The sequence below is a fragment of the Pterocles gutturalis genome, unplaced genomic scaffold (assembly GCF_000699245.1).
Source record: "Pterocles gutturalis isolate BGI_N339 unplaced genomic scaffold, ASM69924v1 scaffold6502, whole genome shotgun sequence".
NCBI lineage: Eukaryota > Metazoa > Chordata > Aves > Pterocliformes > Pteroclidae > Pterocles > Pterocles gutturalis.
In genome coordinates, this window is record NW_010110065.1 from 12,013 (window position 1) to 31,681 (window position 19,669).

Below are 19,669 nucleotides of genomic sequence, written 5' to 3' on the forward strand. Positions count from 1 at the left end.
TGCGGATGGGAAGGAAACCAGGCCTTGTCTGTGCATGTCCTGTTTGGTGGCAGCAGTCGCCTGACTAATGGGCACATGTGCTGGCTGGCTGGTCTGAGCAGAAGGAGCACCAAACCCCTACTGCTGCCATTGCCTGCCAAAATGATACTGAGCATGAAACAGAGTTGAGATGTGTGTGTTTGCATGTTCGGAACAGTGAAGAAGGAGAGGCTAAGGGGACATTTTCCACCAACCTGTAAGAAACGAGGCCTGGAGAGTTGTGGTTTGCTGTACAGTGTTAGATTTCAATGCAGATGTTAAAAAAAGGACAAAGTTACGGAAGGCTTTGGACATATTCTGGACTTTTTTCTGTGGATTTTGGAGGCCTACATTTTAAGGTTGAAAAAAAATTAATTTTTAATTAATTTTTTAATTAATTAATCATTGTGGTCTTCTGCACCTGGTGATTCTTTGCTTTGTAACTCCAACTTCTGTCTTATGGTGTTCTTGGTCTTACTATGCTACCAAGAGGGGAAAGATATTTGGTAGAGGAGTGTGTTGTCAGCAGCAGATAATAATTTTGCAGCAGGCAGATGCTTTAGGGCTTTTCTACATAAAAGAGTTATTGAAGGGGGGGGGCAGAGAATAGTGTGAATTTAAAGGCAAATCACAATTTTTTAAATAACTCAGAGCAGATGAAATCATCAGACTTTCAAAAGTAAGGTGGCCCTCTGGCTTTTCAGCTGCTTGTCATGTGTTTAGGAAAAATGACTCTAATCCTAAAATGTAACCATCTCTTCATCATAGGCTTCTACCAGAGCAAAGTAATTTGTTTTTCCTTAATTTCTGTCTTTCCTCAAGATGCAGTTTTAATATTTCTGTATTTGAAAGGTCAGAAGTTAGTGGCTTACTCATTATTTTGTTCATCAGTGAATGGTTCCACTGATACTTGTCTAGAATGGCCAGGCTGTTTGTGAATTGATGATGAGCTAATTAAAAGGTTGGAAGCACTTCTTGGTAGAATTTAAGTTTTCTGTTTTTCATTTGAGCTTCATAATGGGTAAACCATGAGGTCTAAAAGAGTTTCTTAAATTATTTTTGTGTATGTGTTTTCATTATATACAGATGAAACTCTTTAAGTTCCTCCTCCCCCTCCCTTGCGACTCTTATTAGAGATTCTCGATTTTTCTTGTAAGTAATTTATTATGAAAATAAATGTCAATAAAGCTGGTTAAGACATTCCAAGCATTTCTGTTAATATTAATTTTAAAATGTTAATTTTAAGTTAATTTCAAAACCTGTTAATGAAATTCCTTCTCCTTAGCAGAGAAAGTGAAAGTTGACAGGTTATTAAGGTGTTGCTTTTTAATCTCTTAACCGTAAAATCCTGATCTAGGTAGATGTCCTGGTTTTGTCTGGGACCAAGGTAACTTTCTTCATAGTAGCTAGTGTGAGGCTGTGTTTTGGATTTGTGCTGAGGAGAAGGCTGATAATGTGCTGATGTTTACAGTTGCTGCCAGGACAGTCAAGGACTTTTCAGCTTCTCTGCTGTGCCAGTGTCTGCAGGTGCAGGAGAAGCTGGGAGGGAGCACAGCCCCAATTACTAGCCTAGGATTTGACCTTGGGTTTAGGATTGAGACCCAGAGTGGCCAGTGGTATATCCCATATCATGCACATCATGCCCAGTATATAAATGAGCCTCTGTCCACAAGTGCCCTCTCTCTCTGGGTTATCCCTCCCTCTCTCTGCAGGTCACCCCTCTCTTGGGATCATATCTCTCTGAGTTGGCTCTCACTTTCTCAAATGCTTGGGCTTTTATCTTCTTTCTGGGATTGCTGTTTCAGTAGTCTTGCTGCTCTGGGATCATTAGCTGGGAAGGGGCTGAGCCTTGGTCATTGGGTGGTGAGCTCTATGGTGAGCACTGTGTATCACTCATTGTAGTGATAATAGTAATAGTAATATATTACTATTATCATTATTATAATCATATTATAATTATTGTCAATTTTATTGTAGTTTAGTTATTACATTTTTCTTATCTCGACACACAAGTCTGTCTTCCCTTTACCTCCATTAATTCTGTCCCCCATCCCTGGGAGGGGGGAGGGTGAGCGAGCAGCTGTGTGGTGTTCGCCACTAGCTGGGTTTAAAAATTTTTCTTATCTCGACACACAAGTCTGTCTTCCCTTTACCTCCATTAATTCTGTCCCCCATCCCTGGGAGGGGGGAGGGTGAGCGAGCAGCTGTGTGGTGTTCCCCACTAGCTGGGTTTAAAACCACAACAACAGACTGTAGAATTTCAACCTACAGAGAATATAAATAAACAGAAGAAACTTTAAAAAAAACCAAACTCTCAGCATTTCATCATCAGTGCCTATGAGCTACTGCCTCTTCCCCCTGTGCTTGGTATTTATCTTGATTAATACAGACCAGAAGTAGGGAATTCGGTAGGGAACTGTTAACATCCACATGGAGCCAATTAGTGTTTTATGAATAGAAGGTATACATTAAATGAGAAAAAAATTGACTTGATTTTGGTTATAGAACAAATGAAAAATGAAGGGCTTTGTTTGTCCAAGTGCATATAATGTAGCCATTTTATACTTTCTGAAGTTGTTATATAATATTTCTATTTTATTTGGTAGCATTTTATATTGATCACCGGTCTACATAACTTCTTTAAGTTTAGAGTTTGCTTCATGTTTAAGACCATTTCTAGAAAAATGTTTCTGGTCTTCAGAATTGTAAATGAATTTTGGGGGGTGTTTTGTGGATTTTGTTTTTGCTTTGGTTTTGCAATGAAATGAAGAGGGTTTACCATACCTGTTACCCAAAGTACAAAGTGGATGATCACTAGGAAACAGTCTTGTGTCGCAGTGCCTCCAGTGAATTTAAATATAGAATAATATTAATTGATAACATCGAACATGTCTCCATCTTCATACATTTTTCTGATTTAACAGATCAATTGAAAGTGTTTCTATCTTTGTTGTATCCTTGCTTGCTGCAGCCACAGGGATGCCTAAGGCTGTTTTTTTTTAAATTGAAAAAAAATCTGTAGTGTTTCTTTGTGTGCCTGCAATCACTTATTTTTCAATTTAGTCTTCTGTAGCTGTGGTGGGCTTCACCTTGAGCAAAAATGAAGTGTTATGCTTTCTTTGTTAAACAAAATGCCTGGAGGACTTAACTTCCTGAACTACTTCAAAAATACATTTATTATTTCACAAGACAAAAGCAAGGATGTTATCTCTTAGTCCTGACACAGAATTGTCAGTGTGAGACAGAATACAGGGATGCACCACAGATCATGACCTGTAATTCTCATTTCTCAGTAATTTCAAACTGTTCTTGAGAGTACCATATCTACACATCCCTAGCAACATGGCCACTCAGCTTTTTAACACCTCTTTCCACACGTAGTCTTAGTCATTGCCTTCTTTCCCAGATTAGGTCTTTTACTTTTCATTGTTTTCTGTCTAGAAGTTGTTCTTTAGCTTAAATAGTTAGTTAACAGATTGTGGTTTTTCTTCCAAATTCCTTTTGAAATTCAGTATTTTTATGTTAAAAAATGGAAAGCGAATTGTTTTTTAGAAATGTTTATTTGCCTCCTGCCACTACAGTAGCAATTTGTCATGTAGATTGCAAAAAGGAGCTGATGGAAAGAAAATGCTTTCAAGTCTCTGGGGTCCCTGTGTTAATTTAGTAGCAATTCTCATTTAGATCTGTGTGTGACTCCCAACTGCTCAGCTGTTGTACAGAACCAAACAGGATTACCTGGTTTTGCTTGTATCGGAATTCAGAGGTCCTCAGGCTCCTTTTTTCGTGCCTATTTATGGTCTTCCCAGTCTGGAGAATTATTTGTGTAGCAGCATTCTGAGAGACTGCACTTCCTGCAGGTACATTCTTCCCAAGAACATATAGAGGAGATGCAGGAAGCACAGCAAGGACTGTATTCAGGAGGTGGGATTTTTATGGAGAAAGTAGTAGGCAGGAGAATCAACAGGATTTTTTTTTTTTTTTTTTTTTTGGTCAGGAGTTATATGCTGGGTTACTGTTCAGTGAAGGCTTGAGACGAGGCAGTTTTATTTGGACTGTGAGTGGTCTTTGTGTTGTTACCAGGAGCTACTTTTGTCTTTCGGAAGATTATATAATTTGTCTTCTGTTGCAGAACTCATGACACTTCTATGTTCAAACAGGTCTAAAACCACTGGGTTTTGAGATGGAGTTCCAATGTAGACAAAGTAGTGGCCTGTGAATGTTCTTCTGAGCAAGCAGCAGTGACCCAGCTCTAGACCAGGCTTGAAGTGTCTGTATTTCTGTCAGTTTTATTCTTTTTTAAACAAAGCCAGCTGTTAATCACTGTATTTAGACCTTGTGTGTCTGTATAAATATGTAGATATATAAAAAATGCATATGTACACGTGTGCTTCTATCACTTTTTTTGAGAGTAAAACAGGTTCACAGAAGATTAAAAAATAGGAAATAATTAATTTTGGTAAAACTGGGAAAGATTAGCTATGAATCAGTGAGGAGGAGATCTATTCCAAATACCAGATTAGAGGAATGAACAACACAGGTGGATGGAGAGGATATAATAGAGTAATATACTTGCATTAAAGCATAGTTTTATTTTGTTTCCTTAGTACTACTAACAACTTTTAATGCATCCAGGAGGTGCACTTGGAATGTGTGGGAGTTGGGGAGCCTCTGACTGAGGGGAAAGTGTCAGGAAGGGAACTTCTTTTCTCTCAATCAGCAGACAAAAAGTGCAAGAACCACCGTGTTGAAGTTGTGGTTCTTTAGTGCGTGATATTTGGTAGATGGGGGGTGTATGTGGCATCTTGTAGTGGTGGAAGGTGAATATAAAATACAAATTTTTTTTATAATGATTTGCTTGAACTATAGAGCAAACATTGGATATTTGTTTAGGATTTTTGGTGTTTTTTGTCCTTCATGACAGCTCTATGTGGCCACTGAAGCCATTCTTACTGCATTGGTGGGCGCAACTCCTCCCTACCACTGGGATCTCCAAGAGCTCTTGGCTAATCAGACCCATAGCAACCAGTCAGCGAGTGAGCAGAGAGCTTTTGGGGAATGGCTTCTGACTGCCAATAACAGCGAGGTGCATAAGCATGTACACTTCAGCAGCAGCTTCACATCAATAGTCTCTGAGGTAAGTCTGAAATGTGTTTTGCTCCCTCATGCGTGTGTAGTAAATATTGTATTGGTTGTGGGGTTGGTTTGGTTGTACTAGGTGTTTTGATTAGCAAATGAAACTGGTGCTACTTCCAGGTAGAGAACAAGTAATCTACTCATATCTTTGCTGGTGTCAAAAACAAGCTTTATTTTGCTATATGGATATTGTCCAAAGTTCAGCTCCAAAAACTTCCCACCTTTTCCATGTGGAGGTTACGTGTTGGATCCCGTAGCCTGGTTCCACAATTGAGCTGGAATTGTGCTATTCATTGTACTAATGTGCTCAAAATCCTTTATGGACCCTAAACTTCTTTCTGGCCACTTCTTATGATTCCCTTGCTAAGGTCAAATGTATGTAGTGCATCCATTATGCAGTTAACAAGCAGTGGAGGAACTGGAGGGGAAGTGACTTCTGCAGCCTTTGCAGCTCTATAAGGGAAGACATGGGCAGTGGGGGGGGTCAGGTGTAAAAAGCAGCTCCACCCATTCTGTCCTGAAACAAGCTTTAGCTTGTTTGGTGTGGCCTCTGTGTTTTGTGTCTTCTTTCATGGTATAGCCACAGTCCCTACAGAAATTATTCCAGAGGCCACACTGGTGTGTGCAACACCTGCCCTTCCTGGTGCTTTCAGTATCTGTTAATGTCGAATTGTCCTGTGCAAGAGCGCTATCTGATTGCGTCTGTTACAAGACCTGAATTTGGAGCTGTACTGTTGAGTTAAGTGTAGTACCACTTGATAATTCACGGCTATTGTCCAGAGGCATTAGTGCTATCTGAATTAGTCCTTTAAAGCATTTAACTTTATTGGTTATGAGCATATTAATAAAAACTGTGTGCTTTGGAATAGTATCAAGCAGTTGTGTACAACAGTCAGTGCTGTTTATTATGTAATAAAAAGGATATGACTACTTATACCACTGTTTAAATTAAAATCCTAATGGATGGTGAATTTTTTTTAAGCATTATTTAAAGCTCGGTAAGGTGGTAAAACTTTCTCTGGAATTTTTCTTTTTTTGCTTTTTAATTTATCCAAGAATCTTTTATTTTAAACTTGACAAGTCAGGTATGTTTGTCAAGCCTAGCAGTGGTTTAGGACATAAATTTTATTAAGAATCTCATGAATTTTACTTGCATGAATAAGAAAAGCAGGTAAAGAATTAAGTTTACTTGAAAAATACAAAACTAAAAAAATCCCAAGGCAACTTATGTAGATTCTGCTTTGTAGTTCATACTTTTCAGCCAAGGTCCACATGTAAAAAACCTTGTTACCTCTCCCATTTCTCACTGTTAGAATACAAGGTTTTTTCAAAATTTGTTAGCTCAACGTGTGGTATATTTGGAAGTTGAATTATGTGCTAAGTGCAAAGATTTTAGTGAGATTGCACTTATTTGGGGGAATCTCATCACTATCTAATTTCATTACTGACACTTGAAGCTTTTTCTGCATTTGAGGAGGATGTTTTTAATGCGTATCTTGAGTCATCACTTACTAATAACATGACCACTGCAAATTTACACTGAAAAATATTCTGATGTAAAAAGCTTGATTTATGAATATCAAACATATATATGTAACGTACTTTTTGTAGAAGAGAAAAGCCTTGAACATCTTAGAAGGTTTTCTAGGTGTTGAAATTAATTTGCAGAACAAATTTTGCTTCAACTAAATTATCCCATAATCCCTGAATGATTCAGAAAGCATATAATGTCACTGACTTTGAGTTTTGGCAGCTTTTAAAATTTTTATAACAAAAGTTAGGGCATGATTCTTGTAGCTCTTATAAAGCAAACTGACCATTCTATTTTAAGATAAAATTATTCTCCTATGCTATTATAATACAAATGTATTTTTTCTGGGAATTGTTTTTAAAATCTAGAGAAGCTTCAAAAGCTGATTTGTGGTCACATGGTTAGTTTTAGAGTTAAATTTTGTCAGTGTTGGTAGTTTATGGTCACATTACCTACCGTATCAGTAAACACCTTGCCATTAAAGTGACAATTCAAAATGAAGCATATTCTGAGAGTAAGCAAGTTATTTTTGTGGAGCTTCTGAATGATTTTGTTTCGTTAGCTCCCTAATCTCGGTGAGGTTTTAATTGCATGGCTCTGTTCTTATGGTGAGGTAGTTTATAACTGAGCTTTGAAATAATAAGGTTTGCTAGAAAGGATATCTAATGGGATTTTGGTAGAGGAAGAAAAGATTATGAGGAGAAGATCAGTGTGTGTTATTGCAGGGATAATGACATAATCACCAGTTTAGCAGCACAGGAAGAAAAGTTGTGTGTCACTAAAAGGAAACATTATCTCAAGATGCAAGAGGAGTAGAAAAAAGAACACAAGATGTGGAGTTTTTAGAATACAAAAGGAAATAACTTTTGAACGGTGAGAACATGGCATATTTTTATTTTACAGTTTTGTGGGGGAAAAAATTTCATGTCAGGCTCAACCTGAGACATTAAGTCCATAAGAATCAAACATATAAAGATCAAGTTTGTATTTGGAATTGAAAAGAACCGTAAATGACACAAAGTACACTGTAAAAAAGGTGAATATTTGTAATACCAGAAAACCTGTCTTAACACTACTAAAGTGTTTCTCAGTGACAAGACAGTTCATAAGGAGGAGCATATGTGGGATTATCTTTGGACACCGTAATTTTTATTTTTGGATAGTATGCCTCCAGACTGTGGAGACCGTATGTCAACAGATAGGGCTGAGTCTGTTTAAGCTAATAGATATATGTGAGAAAAGGCAATAAAAGGGAGAGTGGGAGAAGGCTGCAAAAATGACAATATTCTATGAGGGACCTGTCCTGGATTTCAGAATCAAAGAATGCATGTGACTTGGGGGAACCATGCAATTGGTCAGTACCACCTGGTGAGTCTGGAGACAGCAGTTGTGTTTTGGTGACTCTCTGATGACTGACAGAGTGTGATGCTCAGGAGATTTATGAAAGGCTTGATGCTCCTTAAAGTATGTGTTGTTCCCTTCCAACTGTTAGCTGTTCATGAACCGCTGAAATGCTTGGATTCTGGTTAATTCGCCTTTTTTCTCTCCATCCAGTGGTTTTTAATTGGCAACACATCGTACAAAGTCAGTGCTGCCAGTTCTTTTTACTTCAGTGGTGTGTTTGTTGGAGCAATCTCCTTTGGCCAACTATCAGATCGCTTTGGGAGGAAGAAAGTCTATCTCACAGGTAACCACTGCCACCTAACAAGATGAATGAAGTAGAGGCGTTGTGTCTCTAAAGATCAGTGGCAAGAGCCCAGTTTCTGCTGAGAGCTTGATATGCAGCAGTGAATTGTGGTGTGATTTTTGTTTTGTTTTGTCCTTCCAATATACTTCAGGAATATAAGTAGGGACAAGAAATTAGTATTTGACTATTCAATCACCATCTGAATATCTGGGAGGTGTTCTGGACTTAGGAGTCATACCATGCGTGTCATGCTCATGGTGTCTCCACAGGCTGCAGTTAATATTTCTAGTAATTTGTTAGCAATGTTCTTACATGTATAACCTGCTAGGAATTTGTTACACCTTTTATCTCCTGTCCACGTGATTTAATTTTTATGTATTTGTGATTTTCATTGTGTTTTAAATCTCATAAGCTTTTTTACTGTCCTAAGGTCAAACAACAGGTGAAACTTCATGTTTTGTATATGTATTTATAAAGTTGTGTGTCAATGGATGAACATGTAGAATTAAAAAAATGATATTTGTTTTTAAAGGAACAACCTCATTCAAAGCAGATAAAGGTGGGCCTGCTATGCAGTGCAGGTTCTCCATGTACTGTCCCCTGGTAACATTTCCCTTCTCTAGTTTGTATAGATTACTTTCCAAGAATGAGGGAATATACTTGGTCATGTATTTAATCTGTGGCTTTTGTATGAGGATAAATACCAACCCATCTTAACCAGAACCAGACAGTAGTTCTGAGTATATGAGAACATTGTCTGTATGAACTAAATTTGAAGGTTTAGTACTGCAAATTATGTATCAGAAACCACTCCTTTTGTGTCCACCCTTTTAGACATTGACTTTAGGTACTGAAATTGCTGCCTGAATGACAGTAGTTGTTGACTGTGATTACTTAGGACAGATGTCACTGAACATCAAGTAAAATATACTGACAAATGCTTCTGTTTTTCTTCAGGTACTCTTCTGAAATTAAACCTTTTGCCTTGTTTTTCAGGTTTTGCTCTTGACATCTTCTTTGCCATTGCAAATGGATTCTCACCCTCATATGAATTCTTTGCCATCTCTCGCTTCTTGGTAGGGATGATGAATGGTGGGATGTCACTGGTGGCCTTTGTTCTACTCAATGAGTGTGTGGGTACCTCGTACTGGGCGTTAGCAGGTAAACTTTGAGTGCCAGTATCTTTATTGTCAGAATTTATAGATTTCAGTCTCACATACCACTTGAGACATGCCAAAGCTAACACCATAGCAGTTCAAAAGTGTTTTTATATAATGAGAAGATGACACAACTGTTTATATGTAAAAATAAAAAAACATTGTCCCATGTGGTAATCAACCTTAAGATTTAGAACAAAAGATACAAACACCCTTAACTATCTTGGTTGCTAGTGTTGAAGCTGTCCTTCAGATATGATGCATGTAAATTGTACCATTACAGCTCTGGGGCCTGACTTACCCAGTCTGTGACAAGTGCCAAAGGAGTGCTATGCTGAGACTGTTTTAAAACAGGATATCTTACAAATCATGAGAGCTACAAATGAATACTATATATTCATAAAGATACCAGTTTTCCAATGGTTTGTACTATTTATTTTACACATAAAAATGTGAAACATACTTATATTGGGAATTACAGGACTTTATGGGGCCTTGTTGGGTGACAAGGACATAGAAGAGTGCTTTTTGGACTTGTATTGATCTCTGCAATCAGATGTAATTCTGCCCTGCATGGGTGAAGGACACAATATCGTTTTGTCAAGTAGCTATGGTTTTGCCTGTATTGCTGAGTGAATTTTTCTTCATGAAGTGTTAGTTTCTGTCTGATTATGTGTGTTGAGATTTAGTAATGTTTCTTAAAGGAGTGATAATGTTTTGTTTTGTTTTCAATTGTATGTTAGGATCTATTGGTGGCTTGTTCTTTGCTGTGGGAATTGCCCAGTATGCTTTATTAGGGTACTTCATTCGTTCCTGGAGGACGCTGGCTGTTGTGGTTAACCTGGAAGGAACAGTTGTCTTTCTTCTCTCTCTGTAAGTCATTTTTCAAACTGAGTTTCATCAAGAAAGATGTAAAGGATAAGAAACAAACAAAAAAACCCCTGATGAACAAACCAAACAACTAAGTCAAGGTGCCTTTCTAGGATGGCATGAAATGATGTAACTAAGGTATTTCTCTCAACCTCTACCACCCCATGTTCTGTGCTTTCTTTAAATAGCAGTGCTGCATTATTTGAAAATTTAAGTGTACATTGTATTGTATATGTGTTATTACTTTAGATGGGAACAGTCTCTAGAGTGGTGTAGAAGCACCTTCTTTACCTGGTATGTGTAGACAATCTAAACTGTTGTCTGGTATGCTACAAGACACTATATATACATGTTAAAAGATACAGAAATGTTTTTGTGGTTATGTGATAACATGATATTTCTCTTATGATTTGGCTTACACGGAGGGAACAGCATCAAAATTGCTTGCACATAATCTTAAAGGTGGCATGAAAACAAAAAAATGGGCAGCTTCCTTTTATTTTTCACATGTGATTAGAGAAGAATAGAGAGAAGGCTTCTTTATTAAGATAGTAGGGGTTTTGTGTTTGTGGACTTCAGCACTGAAAGCTATGCATGCTTCTCTTTTCCAATGTACTTCCTGACACCAAAATCTCAGTAACTGAAAGAAGAAAATAACTTTAGCTGTTGTTTAAGCTTAAGGCTTTTTTCCTTTCAACACCTATTTAACTTCAGTAACTAACTTTCTGAATAAAGCTCTTTGCTAAAGAATCAACACACCCTTTCAAAAGAAGCATCAGAAATCAGGGATAGGTCTTAGAGACTGTTCATGAGGTGAAAGGCAGAGAGGATGCTTCTGATACTTCAAAACTCTGGTGTTTTGGGAAAAAAATTAACTTCTGATTGATATGTACAACTTTTTGTACAAGCTTTATGCTTGGGACTCTAGAGCTGTGCTCAGAGGCCTACCTTACTGTAAGAAAGGATTTTTTTAAATTCCAGATTTCACATTGCCTCTCTCCCATGTTGATTAAAAATTACTTTGTGCAGAAAATACTACAAGTTTTTTTTATCATGGGGAAGAAAACACGTTCCCTTCTAAGCTCTTTTCTTTTATAAAAGCACAGAATCACTTTCCTCTAAGTTTAAAGGAATGTCACTTCTGGTCAGAGGCAAAAATATTAAAAGGTTCTTGCAAAAGACTAAAGTTTCAATTAATTCTGGGAACCTGAAAGTAGTAGAAGAAGATTAGTTTTGTAGGCTGTGTTGGAGTTATAGACCTGTCAAGTGAACAGTACTCATGGGGAGCAGGAGCATGACCTTTGCACATTTTCTGTCAGGATTCCTGTCTACAGGAGAGAATTTGGGAGGAAGTTGGAAAATGAGAAATGGAAGACAACTAGTTGGTGTTACAAAAACATCCTGTGTTACTTGTAGTAATGTCGTACCTCCTTGATTCTGAATTATCCGAGGACAGGGTCCTAATGATACTGTAACTTGTAGTATTGTGCGCGCGTGTGTGTGTGTATATATGTGCTCAATGTAATTTCTTGGTATCTAAATTACATGACTTTCCTTTCAACATGCTTTATCTCTGTTTCAGTAAGTGAATTTTATACCTGAAGGGTTGTTTGAAAAATTCTTTATTATACTGGAGTGTATTTCAGACTTATTTCCATAGACAAGTCCAGCCTTCTAGAAAAGAAAAGCCCTAAAGCTGTCTGTCTGTATGTGTGTTTCAGATTCATTCCAGAGTCCCCCCGCTGGCTCTATTCACAAGGCCGGTTGAATGAAGCAGAAGATGCCCTCTATCTCATTGCAAAGAGGAACCGCAAGCAGAAGTGCACTTTTTCATTAAAACTCCCAGCAGAGAGGAGCTCCAGAGAGGCTGGCAGCTTCTTGGATCTGTTCCGATATAAAATTCTCTTGGGACGCACCTTGATCATGATGTTTACCTGGTACTTGAAATACTTTCTAGGCCCAGCTGTGCTACTGTTGCCTCTTTAAATCTTTGAGAGAACATGTTGCCAAGAATTGGCTCATCCTGCAGATTGTACTTAGTCTCAGCCTAGGTACACCGTACATAAAAAGGACCCTTGTATTATTTTCTTAGTGCATTTCTAACATGAAGCCATTTTTACAGTCTAGTTCTGAGATGTTTTATCTTTGCATTTTTGTCATGTTTTATGAGTCTCAAAATACTTGAGAACTACCTCTTCTTTTCTGACTGTTGTTTAAACCGGGCTGTCAGTCTAACACCACACAGCTGTTTGCTCACCATCCCCCCCTCCCAGCAATGGGGGAGAGAATTAGAAGTAAAGGGAGGAGAGACTCATGGGTTAAGAACAATTTAATAACTAAACTACAATTGAAAGTAATAATGATTATAATTATAGTAATATATACAAATGAGTGATACACAGTGCAACTGCTCACCACCTGATGACTGAGGCTCAGCCTGTTCTCAGCTGATGATCCTGGAGCAGGGAGAGTCCTGAAACAGCTATCCCAGAACAGAGATAAGAGCCCAAGTGTCCAAGAGAGCGAGAGACAACCAAAAGAGATGATTCCAAGAGGAGTGACCCACAGAGAGAGGGCACTTCTGGACAGACCCTCATCTATATACTGGGCATGATGTGCATGATATGGAATATACCTTTGGCCAATCTGGGTCTCAATCCTAAACCTAATGTCATATCCCAGGCTAGTAGTTGGGGCTGTGCTTCCTCCCAGCTTCTCCTGCACCTGCAGACACTGGCACAGCAGAGAAGCTGAGAAATCCTTGACTGTCCTGGCAGCAACTATAAACATCAGAATGTTATCAGCCTTCTCAGCACAAATCCAAAACACAGCCTCACACTAGCTACTATGAAGAAAGTTAACTCTGTCCCAGCTGAAACCAGGACACAGACCCTTAAAGGCTGATGAGACTAGTCATGCTATCCTCCTCTTTGGCCCAGTGCTGTGTCAGTACTTTCAGTCACATGGATTATTCTTTGTTTTGTTTGTAAGGAGCCCATTAGCAGCTGGGTGGCCTACCTTGTCTAATGAGTGTCTTTGTTTTCTTAAGAGAGAGTGCTGCCAGTGCTAGCAGTTCCTGTAGTAAGGAGCAGGAACCCACTATGTATCTAGGCACTAGTAGAAATTTAACTCCAAAAGTGCCTATTTTGTTTCAGATAGCTCTGCTAGCCCTGAGGTGTTTTGCTGCTACTTTGAAATAAACCTTATGTATGACATGGTGTGTGAGTCCTCTGGCATTGCTGTTCATACATTGATTTTATAATGCATATATTTAGGGAAGATGTAATGATTAAGAAAAAAAAAACAAATTACGTAATTTTGTCAGCATATAACAGAGCTGTTTTCCTGGTGCTTTTCCAAGTGCTTACTGCAGAATAGTTGACTTGTCTGTTCCTTAAATGAGAATTGCTATTTCCTGCCAAATGTATTAGTGACTTATTCCTTTCTCCTCTGTAAAGACAACAGCCAGTCAGGGTTATGAAAGAAAAGTAAGAAATCAGAATTGAATAATGAATAAAACTAGACCAGGGTGTAGAAATGAAAAGAAGGCAGAAGTGTCATCTGAACTGTTTGAGAAAGGGTGTACACACAATTGAAAAAGTATGGATGCAAGTGAAGCCTGACAAAAACAAGAAGGACAAAGGCATCATTTTTCAAGTCAAATAATATAATCATATTTTAACTTTATTCTTTGCACAGGTTCATGTACGTTCTTCTTAACTGTAGTCTTAAGTTTAACTGAGTCATAAGTCAGGATTTTTTTTTTTTACCTAGAAAGCATCGTACACTTGCAGAGAAACACTTTAGACCTATCTTCTGAAACACTAAGATAGTTTATAATGTATTGTGCCAGGCCAGTGCTTTGTTTGATTTGGCAGGCAAGGTGGCAGCTCTGATTTTATTCTTTTTCTATCTTCTGCAGGTTTGTGTGCAGCTTGGTTTACTATGGTCTTACCCTTAATGTGGGTGACTTAGGTGGAAGTATTTATGCCAATTTAGCCCTTTCAGGGTTGATAGAAATCCCAGCATACCCAATCTGTATTTACCTGATTAACCAAAAATGGTAAGTATGAAATTTATTAACCCATTGAGTGTTTTGGTATAATTTTTCTCAAAGATAGGTTTCCTGTACATTTCATCTCCTAGCTTGTATCTGTTATGTGGGGCTTCCAGCTTTCATTTGAAACTGCCATTGATATATCTTTATTTCAAGTAACAGTTGAACTTGTTCTCCCTGGCTCACTTATTAATGAACCATCTACATTTGGCTCGCAGGTGAGGCCGATCCTGATCAGTTGAACCTAGCTGTGCTGACTCCATGCTAACACGAGATGGCGTTATTCCCACCTCTGTCTCGTTATCTCTGTTCTCACTGTTAACGTCAAAGCTATTGTGACTAAAGTGAACTGAAGCTGTCACGTGGTGTTGTGCCATAGTTGTTCTGTGCACTAGTATGTGAGGAGAGGTGTTAATTCAGATATTTAGTCTTTTCCTGAGCCATGATACTCTGGACAATGTCTTTCACTTTTTGTAGAATTCACCTCCCAATTTCTTCCCTGCATGTCTCCTGAGGAGCTTTACAAATGTGCACGTACAGTGGGAAGCAAATAAAATCCGAGAATTTGTCAGCCACTGCATAAAGACTACTTTGTGCTCATTTTGTTAAGAGTGCAGTGGAAGCTAGTTTAAAAACAGTGTGAGAGGAATTGTTTGTGGGAGATGGCATTCTGAATTTTCAACTGCAAATAAAGAGACAACGTGAAGTTAGAGGACTCATTGCTCTGCAAACTGCAGATCTGATGCAGAATAAAGCTTTGTTATCCTTGCAAATCAGGTTTGGCCGGAAGCGAACACTGAGTGCATTTCTGTTCCTGGGAGGACTGGCTTGTCTTATTGTCATGTTTCTTCCTAAAAAGAAAGGTAAACATTTCCTTTTGTTTCTGGAGTATGTGATAAGAATTGGTAAACACGCTATCCTAAGATTAAGCTCATACCCAGTGCGAGTCTCAATTCTTGAAGCCAGAGAAGCTAACTCACAAAAAGGATAAGAAAAGGATAAGCAGCAACCTTCCGAAGACCTTAAGGAAAGCTTGTTAGAAAGGTCTGGACTTGAACTTTTGTCTTTGTATTCTGCCCTTCTGATCACATCAATCACTCCCTTCCAGTATTTCTGACTTAATCCCAAAGAATGATGTTTCTTGGGGTATCTCCATTAGCCAAATGATATGTCAGTGTAAGTAGTACCCATGCAACTTGTACCATCAATGTCAAAATATCCTAAGAATTGAATCTGGGGGTAAGTTTAGATATTTTCCTTACTGCTCTGTAATGTTCAAGACTGGTGTAATTGTGGTATTAGTGACATGGCCACATGACTTACAGTTCAGAGAGCATTCTGAAAATCTTCTGAAGCAAGGGATCATTAAGAAATGTGAAATTAAATATCCTTTTTGTAAAGACACACTAATGTTCATTTCTCCATTTTTGGATGTTTTTCAAAATTATAGAAACAAAATTGCACAGTAAGCAATTTTTCCTTTTAAAACTAGCTACATAAATTAGTCTCAGTTTGTAAGATTTGAGCCTGCATAACACCTGTCATAAGGAGAGAAAATGCTTCAAACATTTGAAGCGTGATTCAGAAATATTAAACGTGATGAACAAGTGTATAAGTTGCTCTAGATGGCAATTAATCTAATAGGTAAAACTTCTTTTAAGGGGATGGAACTCAATTTTCCGGAAGTATTGCAGATGCTAGAGCCCAGATGCTCAGAGATATTCTGGCTAGGCTGGTACCAGTCATCATGTAGTTTTTGCGTGTCAGTGCAAGTGTAACATGTGAAAATAAAAGAGATTTTCAGAGGATGGAACTGCAAGACCCCAGGAAATCAGCTGTGTGCTGAACTGGCAAGGTCAGCCAGGAGGAAAATGCCTTAGGAAGCAAAATGGGTAACTGTCCAGAAGCAAGCACCTGTCTCTGCTGAGCGTGATTTGTTCAAAATAGTAATGGTTTATGCTGTAGCCTTCCTTGCTAGGCATTTAATGTGTTCTGATGTGCCTGGTATAAGTGAACAAGCACTGGCCATTCTGATGAAACTGAGCTGGATGGGATATTTGCTGTGATACTTTATAGCATCTTTCTGTCTTTTGTTTTTCTTCTAAAGTAATAAGGTTAGAAACATGTTATCATACTTTGGAATTGACACTGAGCAGGGCTCTTGTTACTAAAAAAAATTTGCTCACTTCTGAAAAATGTATCCATTACTCTTTTCTTCAACTTGACAACAGCTAGTTTAGTATTTTGTTAGAGGTCGACTCAGAAAATGTTGGGGCTTAATTTCAGCTTTTACTATGTTTACAGGATTTTTATCTTGCATTTCTAAAATTTGATGTTCTAGTAGATCCTGAATGCGGGTTTTTAATGCTTTAAAGGTGTCACTTACTGTAATACTGAGGAGGAATAAAGGAAAACTCAGTTTCTCTTTTTTCTGGTATTGAGCAATAGTTCCATTTTGTAGTCTCTGGGACTGTTCAGTCATTTAACCCAGTCATTTTCTATTGGATTATGTTTAATAGAATGGAAACAATTTTTGGGCTAGTAGCAAGTCTGCCATGAATTTAAAATAAATTTTTCAGTTATTTTTTTCACAGCATGTTAAATGGAGAGTTTTCATCTTTCTACAAATTTGATTGCACAGATAAAGGTAATAAATCTGTAGACACAGAACACAAATTATGCTGGATGGTTTCTGCCATTGCTGCCTAAAATAAGGCTCCTTGGATTCTCTTGAGTTTTGAGAGTCCTCCTGAAGATACAGATCACCTCTGATGAATACTGTCCTTTAATAGAAAAACTCTTGGCTGTCATAGCTTGTTCTTCAGTAGATTTCTTTTCACTCCATAGTGTTGTGTGATTGAAATGTTATGGAGATGTATTTGAGTGCTCGAAAGCTTTACAGGGGTTACATTTTTCTTTTATCAGATACTGGAGTGTTTGCAGTGGTGAATAGTCGCTCTTTGTCTTTGCTGGGCAAGCTGACAATCAGTGCTGCATTTAACATTGTCTACATCTACACGTCAGAACTTTATCCCACAGTGATCAGGTAACACAAGTTAATTTTAAGGTCTTCATTTTTCTGGTTCACCTGATCACCTTTTACTTCTCTATCACTTTTTTCTATTCACATGCTTTTTCATTTGAGATTTTCAGTTACATATGATGATTATGTGTAGTTTTATAGGCTAAATTTCTTCCTTTATCCTCTTCTCACTTCTTATTCCCTCAGATTTACTGTGTTCTCTTCAGATTAACCATATTCTTTATATAACAGTAAAATAGTCCTTTGGCTGCCTGGTATGCTCACAGGCCTCTCTCCACTAGTGAGGATAACAATAGTATTGCTGCCATTTCTTTAATGATTTATATTTGTAGCTTTTTCAGTGCTTTATAAACCAGACAACTCAAAACATTTGCAACACTGAAGACGACTGGTCAATAAGCTTTGTAAAAGTAACTTAGTGCTTCATAGGTCATATGTAAGCAACAGTAAGGTTTCACTCACTAGAGGCAGAAGTACCCTGTACTTGTGCTGACAGAGTTGATGAAAGCATCTATCATATGGGTGCGATTTTTAATAGATATTTTAACTGGGTATTATTGTTGATGATCAGTCACCAGCAAAACTATATTATGGTGTTTTTCATGGATGGGCAAATCTGCTGATAAATAGGATTTGGATAAAGGAATTTAGCCAAAGTTTCAGGCAGAGACAGGCTGTATTAACTGAAATGGCATGTTTTTTTGTCTCTATATGTATATGTATGGTAGAATTCTGAATGTGCAGGGGATTTTTGAGTCTCTTTAAGCAGAAATCGTATGTTTTCCTGTCTTGGGACGCTTTCAGTTACATTTGACTTTTCTTTGCCAGTTAATGTGGTCAGGGTTATGACTGAGTTTTGTTGTGTTTTGGTTTTGTTTTTTTTTTTCTCAGTAGCGCTTCTCAAAAGTCATTGTTTCTCTTATGCAAATGTCATTGATTAATGATTTTTGGTTTTTTTTCTTAGGAATGTTGGAATGGGTGCCTGTTCCATGTTTTCCCGTGTTGGAGGAATCATTGCTCCCTTCGTCCCTTCATTGGTTTGTCTGAACTCCTCACTGTTATATATATATTTCTGTTTTGTGCCTCTGATACATCAGAGGCTTACATAGGTGGGAATATTTTGGCTAATTTATTTATATAAACTAAGATATGTAAACTAGATGTCCTTACAGTATTGTGGTAGGCCAAAGACATTGCAATATAATCTGTATAATTAGACAAAAACTCAACATTATTTAGTTCAGAAGATGTTTTAGCCCTGTAAGAATTTTGCAACTTAGCTAGTGGACTTTAACAATGTAAGTCCTTAACTTCAAAACACCAAGACAGTGATACCCAATTTTAAACCCTAAATGAGCAATAGCAAAAAAAGCCAGAAAGTTAAAAGAAATACTGCATCAAGATAAAGCATAAAGGCTCAATAACTCCATATTTCTGAGAAAAAATTAGTTTCACCATCAGTGCAGTTTACTGAATATCCATGGATTATAATTATCAGCAAAGTGGTTTATCTTTCAGTGAATGAAGATGGTGATGTGGAGACCTGAGATACTGGCAAGGCTTTTGAGCACAAACTTCACAGCAGTCCGTCAAGGCAAAGAAAAATTCTCAAGAATGAAATGTGGGGATGATACTGTTGTTTTCCTCTATATTCATAGTCCTATGTGTATGCAGGTAAAATAGCGTGGCAGTTTCTTTCACAAAAACTGCTTGCTGAGGTCAAGTGACAATTTCTTTAATGGGACAGATTTCATCTGGAATAACTTTCCTCTCTGCCGTTGGCCATCTTGTTATGTCAGGCAGAGGGCTAGTAAAAGGGCAGATGAGCATAGTGAGCCTTTTAATCTGTAGAATGGAACACTGGGTAGGTGAGAGTGTGAGCACCTCTGGGGTACAACGGGCAAAGTCAAGACTGGTACAGGTCTCCCAAGTGGGTTTAATAGGGAACTTTTAGGTAGCTGTTGGAGCATCCGTTATGTTGTATCTAGCAGAGATTCGGCACTGAAGGAGACACAAATATTAGATCATCATGTTTGAAGGGGTCCTATGAAAGTAAAAATAGCTCTATTTAAATAACAAATGAACATTAATTTGAGGAATTAAGTATTTTGTGTTTTGGAATTTCTTCAACTATTTTGATGCATTTTCAGTGTCTTTTGTCTTATATTATATA

At 37.8% G+C, this 19,669-nt stretch overlaps 1 protein-coding gene across 1 annotated transcript; it reads left to right on the plus strand.

Annotated features, from left to right (window-relative positions):
- Positions 1 to 4,369: 4,369 nt before the first annotated feature.
- Positions 4,370 to 18,533, plus strand: SLC22A15 (solute carrier family 22, member 15; the record flags this gene model as incomplete). Its single annotated transcript, XM_010073189.1, is given in 10 exon segments — positions 4,370 to 4,426; positions 4,940 to 5,152; positions 8,237 to 8,369; positions 9,366 to 9,530; positions 10,270 to 10,399; positions 12,118 to 12,333; positions 14,319 to 14,459; positions 15,231 to 15,316; positions 17,379 to 17,499; positions 18,461 to 18,533. Coding segments are annotated over 10 exon segments (1,335 nt in total), but the record flags the coding sequence as incomplete, so codon positions are not given.
- Between the last annotated feature and the right edge of the window lie 1,136 nt (positions 18,534 to 19,669).